We start from the raw sequence: 7,691 nt of genomic DNA on the forward strand, positions 1-7,691 counted from the left end.
ATTCTTCTCAATTTTTGGCTGTGACATTTCTTACGAGACTGATGACTTTGTAATGATGCATTTCATAATTCTGTGGTAAAGTGACCAACGTCTTGCCAATTTCACGACAGCCACATCCCTCTAGAAGACTTCAAAATTGTTAATCGACTTTTCAGAGTTTGTTAGATCTATTTTGTGGCCCATTTTCCAAGAAGACAACAAAGTTGCCTAATAATTATGCACACCTGATATAAGGTGTTGGGCACCTTCGACCACAGCCCCATATTTTTATACAAATATGCATGGCCTGGAATGCTTAAATCCGGTTTTCAAGTTCATATAGATTCCTGTTGGAAAATAAGCATAAAAAAGACAATATGGTCAAAAACATGTTTGCCTAATAATTCTGTATATAAAAAATGAATGCGGATCATTTTTGACCCATGTGTGTAAATATCATATAATTGTATAAAAAGATGTCTATTTCAAAGAATAACCATAAAGTATTTAAAATAAGTATTGATGTTGGGAGTTAATACTCCATAAATGATAAAAAGTTGGACTTTTAGTAAAATAATCAAAATCCTTTTTCAATATGGCTAAGAGAAAATTAAGCTTGTGATGAAATTACATAGAAAATGAATGCGGGTCTATTTAGACCCATGTGTCTAAATATCATATAGTTATATAAAATGACTTCTATATCAAAGAATAACCATCAAGTATTTAAAATAAGTATTGATGTTGGGAGTTAATACTCCATAAAAGATAAACAGTTGGACTTTTAGTAAAAGAATCAAAATCCTTTTTCAATATGGCCAATATGGCTAAGGCTTTTGATGAAATTACATAGGAAATGAATGCGGGTCTATTTAGACCCATGTTATGCGTTAAAGGGTAGTAACCAAAAAAGTGTTTTCACGCAAAAAGTTATGATGCATAAAAATAAATTAAGTCATCTAAGGGACAAAAACAAGTCACTTGAGGAATTCATGGAGTGCTGAGTAAGAAAATTGTATTCTTACAAAGATATAGAAATTTTAAACTCAGCCGGGTCGATTTAGACCCATGTTATGCGTTAAAGGGTTAAGGCACATGATGCAGACATTAAACAGTGTTGCAAGTGGCAAAGCTCATTCTAGATCAGGGGTGACAAACTCATTTTGGTCCGGGGGCCGCATAAAACCCATGTGGACTTCAAGCGGGCCGCATCGGTAACATCATCGCAAAAAAACAAACCTTAAAGCAGAGGATTAGTTTTCAGTACTATCGTGTTATCTTTTCAGCATGTTTTAAAAGTGTGTTGAATATGTAGAAAGGAATGCAATACTGATAATCCTATGCAACATTTCATTGATTTCATTAATTCATCGCCAACCGTCAATGAATAAAATACGGGACAGTTCATTTTTGCGGGGGGTCTGGGGGTCTCCCCCCAGAAAATGTTGTATTTCTTAGATGTAATTTCCTGCATTTTAACGCATTTTAACATCCTGTTTCCCATTTCAGCTCAATGCGAACCAATACAAATACAATTATATTAATTATTTAATTATAACCAATACCAATACGAAGAAGTATTAACTTTTGATCTCTATATATGAGGTTTATCAAATGCCTGTCACAATACAACTTCACTATTTATGATGAAGTGTGATGTGCACTTTACTACATACAGTATATCTACACTGACTGGAGTGGAATACACTGTTAGGTGCCATTGCGGTAAGATCTGCAAAAGCAACAGAGGACTAAAGCAACACCAGAGTAGGTCCAAGTGCAGAACATCAGCAGCTCAGGAGCAGCGCACAGACCCAGAGTCTGGTCAGACGTCGGAGAACTCCAGCCAGGAAGCACCTCACAGTGCTGAAGATCTCTCCGCAACTGAACTGCCCCAGCACCAGGGACCAACTCATGTGAACCCCCCTCCAACCACCCCAATCCAATTAGCAAGGAGAGAGAGGATTAAATGGCCAAAGATGGCAGACAGCAATGCTTGGATGCAGCTGGACGACGACCTCGATGGCATCCTGGAAGCAACTGCATCAGGCTCAGCTCATAGGAAGATTGATGCACTGACAACCATAGTGTACAACCTCGCCAAGGAGCGGTTTGGCACTATGGCGCAGAAAGGCCAGCGCCAACTACAGCAGCAGCCAAACAGGAGAGAGAGGGAGATCCGTCGCCTAAGGAGCGAGATAAAGGCCCTCAACAAGCGGTTCAAGACGAGCTCACAGACTGAGAAGGAAGGTATCAAAGACCTTACAAGTAAGATCCGGGAACAACTGTGCAGGGTCAGAAGAGCATAGAAAATCAGGAAGCAGCGTCGGAAGAGAGAAAAGAGAAGATCTCAGTTTGTAAAGGACCCATACAGCTTCACAAAGGCTCTACTTGGCCAACAAAAATCTGGCTCACTCTCCAGCTCAAAAATGGAGGTGGAAGAGTTCCTTGCTGAAGCTCACAGCGACCCTTACAGGAGTCAGGGTCTGGGGGTCAACCGCAATATCTCTAGGCCTGAGAAACCAACAACTGAGCTGAATGGGAAGGAACCCACCTGGCAAGAAGTTCGGGACGTCGTCCACAAGGCTAAATCATCAGCTGCCCCTGGCCCAAGTGGTATACCATACAAGGTATACAAGAAATGCCCCAAGCTTCTCAAGAGGCTATGGAAAACCATGAGGAAGATCTGGGCCAAGGGGACAATTCCACCTAGCTGGAAGTTGGCTGAGGGATGCTTTGTGCCGAAAGAGGAGGGGTCATCCACAATCTCCCAGTTCAGGACGATCTCTCTTCTGAACGTAGAGTGTAAGATCTTTTTCTCTGTTCTGGCACGAAGAATCACCAACTACATGATGCAGAACCACTATATCAACCCTTCCATTCAAAAAGGTGGAATCCCAGGCTTTTCGGGCTGTCTGGAACACACCTCGATGATTACCCAACTGATCCAAGAGGCGAAACGAAAGAAAAGCGACCTAAAAGTCGTCTGGCTAGACCTAGCCAATGCGTATGGGTCAATCCCACATGATCTCATCCAGGAAGGACTTGACCATTATTACATCCCTGTGGCAATCCGAGGCTTAATTACCAACTACCTTGCAGGGTTTCGACTCAGATTTACATCGGCACTCTTTACCACCAACTGGCTGGACCTCCAAAAGGGGATTCCAACAGGGTGCACCATCTCCCCCATCTTGTTCATTATGGGCATGAACATACTGCTAAACGCTGCGGAAGGCCTAACCCGGGGCCCTAAATTGGAATCCGGTGTTGTGCAGCCAGTACTGCGTGCGTTTATGGACGACATCACAGTGACCACTGTGACGCACGTCCAAGCAAGATGGGTGCTGGATACATTGGGCAGCGTGGCCTCCTGGGCAGGGATGCTGTTCAAGGCCAGGAAGTCCAGGAGCATGGTCATCAAGAAGGGTAGAGTCACCGGCAAGTTTAGTCTCCAGGTCCAGGGTGAGGTCATCCCACCAATCGAGGGTAACCCGGTAAAATGCCTGGGAAAGTGGTTTAATGAGTCACTAACGGATGGTGCCAACGTAGCTGAGGCGGTGAAGCAGACTGAAGAGTGGCTGAAGAAGATTGACAAATCTTTACTCCCGGGCAAGTTTAAGACCTGGCTGTACCAACATGGCCTCTTGCCCAGGCTCCTTTGGCTTCTCACAGTCTACGAGTTTCCCATGACCACCATTGAGCTCATTGAGAGGAGAACCAACAAGCACCTGCGGAGGTGGCTGGGCATTCCCCCAAGCTTCTCATCAGTGGGACTTTACATCAGGTCCGGTCAACTGCAACTCCCACTGTCGTCAGTAGTTGAAGAGTACAAGGTGGCAAAATGCAGAGTTGTCCTAAGTCTGAGAGACTCCAACGATGACCTCATCAGTCAAGCTGGCATGACAACCAGGTCTGGACGCAAGTGGGCTGCCAACGTAGCGGTGGATCAGGCAGTCAGCTCCTTGAAGTTGCGGGACATAGTGGGCAACCAGTGCATCCACCGACAAGGCCTTGGCTCTGCACAATTCCAAACCTGGGGAGGTGCAAGCACAAGAACCAGGTGAGGCATGGTGCAAACGGAAGTGAGGAGCAGAGAGGAGGAGAAGGTGGTGTGAAGGGGGTGTAGCTGATTATCCATAATACAGTCCAGTCTGTTCAGGGCTCTGCTCTCAGCTGTTGAAGTGAGAGTCTCCAGCTCCATGCCCACCACTGAACCTGCCTTCCTCACCAGTCTGTCAAGGCGACCCGCATCTCTCTTCCTAATGCTTCCACGCCAGCAAGTCACAGCATAGAAGAGCATGCTGGCCATGACAGACTGGCAGAACATGAGCAGAAGTTGACTGCAGACATTGAAGGACCTCAGCCTTCTGAGGAAATAGAGCCTGCTTTGGCCTTTCCTGTAAAGTGCATCTGAATTTGTGGACCAGTCCAGTTTATTGTTGAGGTGCACTCCTAAGTACTTATAAGTACAGACAGTCTCCACATTCTCTGCAAGAAACAGGCACCAAGGATGTGGAGCGGGGTGGAGCGCCTGAAATCAATCACAATTTCCTTGGTTTTGGTGGTGTTCAGGTGCAGCTGATTGTTCTGGCACCATCCTACAAAGTCGTCCACCAGTCCTCTATACTCCTCTTCCTGGCCGTCTCTTATACACCCCACAATTGCATTGTGGTCTGAGAACTTCTGTATGTGGCATGTCCCAGAATTGTAGCTGAAGTCAGTTGTATACAGGGTGAACAGGACCGGGCAGAGTACCGTTCCTTGTGGCGCTCCTGTGCTGCTAATCACTGTCTCAGATGTAATGTCACCCATCCTTACAAACTGGGGCCGCTCTGTGAGGTAATCATTGATCCAGGTTACCATGCCAGGCTGCACTCCAATCCGCACCAATTTATCTCTCAGCAGCAGTGATTGTATGGTGTTGAATGCGCTGGAGAAGTCAAAAAACATGATTCTCACAGCACAACCACCCTTATCCAAGTGAGTGTGTACCCAGTGAAGAAGATACAGGATAGCATCCTCCACTCCCACGTTCTCTTGGTAGGCAAACTGCAGAGGATCCAGTGCGTGGCGTACCTGGGGTTTGAGAAAGTTGCACAGCAGCACTCATTCAAAAGTTTTCATTAGGTGTGAGGTGAGGGCAACCGGTCTGTAATCATTAAGTTCTTTGGGGTGGGTTTTCTTTGGAACAGGTACCAGGCATGAAGTTTTCCACAAGATAGGGACCTTGCCTTCTTGTAGACTCCTGTTGAAAAGGTGATGAAGAGGCTCAGCTAATTCCTCAGCACATGTCTTTAGCAGTCTTGCACAGATGCCATCATCATTATAATGGCATGTCTTAATCTGTTAAGGGTGCACTTAATAATATTTTAAATTTAGGTAGTTTATTTCCAGAATACACGCTGACAAGTGAGTGATGAGTGCATCCAGGGCCTCTGACAGCTTTGGCTGGGCCCGGGAGAGTCATCGGAGAGGCCCCTCCTCTCAGCACATACAATGTAATAAGGAACCAATCCTGTGTGCCCCCTCTCCCTGGTACCGGAACCAGTCATGGGCAAAATGGATTCATTGACCATTCGTTTGTTAACGTCCATGTTTTTTTTGTGATCAACAGTTTTTATTTTATTGAAACTTTTTGTTGAAGTCATTTTGCACCGAAAGTTGGGTACTATTGTTTGACACTTCAACTTTTGTTGCAGGTTTAAGTGCCTAACCTCTACACATTGATTGCTCCATTGTTCAAATCAATCAGCGTGTGCTAATTTAATTTCTCAATGAGCTATAGGGATGAGTCATTAAAAAATACAAAGACAAAGTAAAATATATGTTCAGCTGTACACATTTATTTTCAGACATGTTACAGAAAAGTCACATTTCTAAGAATTTTTAATCCATAAGAAAGTGAAGTGAGATGAGAGCGTTTACTCTGCCGCCTCCTTCTGTAAACAGACATGAGAAGAAAATAAATAGAGCAGTGATGAGATGAAATTAGAAGAAAACAAACACTTCAGTGATGAGGTGAATGACAAATTGCAAAGTGACTTCCACATTTGCAAAGATTAGAGAACTAGTAAATGGGTCAAATATGTCTTAGATAGTCCACTAAAAATAAACACATTTTAAAATATCCATACAATAGTGGAACTGGCTGTTGTTGCGCCACCCAGACGTGTGCTACTGTTGAAACATCACTGACCAATATACAGTCTGTGTGTGATTACCATAAAACTTGACCTCACCTTTCCACCATCGCGGCTCTTGGCCCTGAGCTTGTTGACCTGGGACTCAGCAATGTCAGCACGCTCCTCAGCCTCCTCCAGCTCATGAGCAACCTTCCTCAGCTTGGAGAGGTGGACGTTGGCTGCCTCCTCCTGTTTAGTTGGAAAAGATAATGAAGTGAATGCAGAGAAACATAGTGGCTTTGGGAAGTAATATTTGCTTGAGATGGATGACAACTTACTGCCTCCTCAGACTGCCTCTTGTAGGCCTTGACCTTCAGCTGCAGCTTGTCAACCAGATCCTGGAGTCTTGCCATGTTCTTCTTGTCCTCCTCAGTCTACAAACAACATGTCCATGTCAAACGATGTCCTTTTACACCTTTTAAAGACTAATGCTTTGGGTGATAATTTCCTACCTGGTAGGTGAGTTCCTTCACCCTCCTCTCATACTTGCGGACTCCCTTGACGGCATCAACACCACGCCTCTGTTCATTCTCAACCTCGGTTTCCAGCTCACGGACCTGGATACGGGAAATATTTACACCTTAGTACCTGGTCACTAAAATCATAATAGAGATAATGGGATCATTATGAGATGATTATACACTGACCCTGGACTCCAGTTTCTGGAGCTGTTTCTTGCCACCCTTCATGGCCAGATTTTCGGCCTCATCCAGGCGATGCTGCAGATCCTTCACAGTGACCTCCAGGTTCTTCTTCATCCTCTCCAGATGAGCGCTGGTGTCCTGCTCCTTCTTCAGCTCCTCTGCCATCATGGCAGCCTAGATCATGGAATATCAGAGTTCTTTAGAATAGATCTATATATTTATTTGAATATATTTAAATGTTGTAATTGATATGGCAACAAACTTGTATTAGAATAGAGAACGGCTTCTTACATCAGTGATGGCTTTCTTGGCCTTCTCTTCAGCATTTCTAGACTCCTGGACGATGTCATCGACCTCACCCTGAACCTGAACCAAATCACTCTCGAGCTTCTTCTTGGTGTTCAGCAGGCTGGTATTCTATTGCGGGAAAAGAACCAAATTGTTTTAAATTCAACCATTTTACTTTAAATGTAGCACAATTCGTATAATAAACCACATTTATACATTTCCATACCTGAGAGTGCAGTAGGCCAACACGCTCGCTGGCATCAACCAGCTCTGCCTCGGCCACTTTGCGGCCTCTCTCTGTCTGTTCAAGAGCAGCTCTCAGCTCCTCAATCTCAGCCACCATCAGGCCGTTCCTGCGCTCCACCATGGCAACCTGCTCCTTCATGTCGTCCTGTCCTCTAACAGCATCATCAAGGTGCAGTTGGGCATCCTGATGTATGAGTTAGCAAATGGATTTGTTATTTCATGCTAGCCTGGGCGAATTGTCAATCAGTCTGGCAAAAGCCATGAGGAATCCGTCTCCGTGGACGATGGGAGATGGTCTGATCTTACGCTATCATTTAAATTAATTGAAGTTCCAAACTCAATAAACCCA

General features: G+C 44.7%; 1 protein-coding gene across 1 annotated transcript; it reads right to left on the reverse strand.

Moving 5' to 3' along the window:
- Positions 1–5,817: 5,817 nt before the first annotated feature.
- Positions 5,818–7,522, reverse strand: LOC134444785 (myosin-7-like). Its single transcript, XM_063193985.1, has 7 exons — positions 7,323–7,522; positions 7,100–7,225; positions 6,812–6,982; positions 6,617–6,721; positions 6,443–6,538; positions 6,222–6,353; positions 5,818–5,921 (listed from the first exon to the last, which is right to left on the reverse strand). Exons 1-7 carry the CDS (start codon positions 7,479–7,481, stop codon positions 5,904–5,906), a joined length of 807 nt encoding a protein of 268 aa, XP_063050055.1. The 5' UTR covers positions 7,482–7,522; the 3' UTR covers positions 5,818–5,903.
- Between the last annotated feature and the right edge of the window lie 169 nt (positions 7,523–7,691).

This window comes from Engraulis encrasicolus, unplaced genomic scaffold (genome assembly GCF_034702125.1).
Source record: "Engraulis encrasicolus isolate BLACKSEA-1 unplaced genomic scaffold, IST_EnEncr_1.0 scaffold_730_np1212, whole genome shotgun sequence".
Classification (NCBI taxonomy): domain Eukaryota; kingdom Metazoa; phylum Chordata; class Actinopteri; order Clupeiformes; family Engraulidae; genus Engraulis; species Engraulis encrasicolus.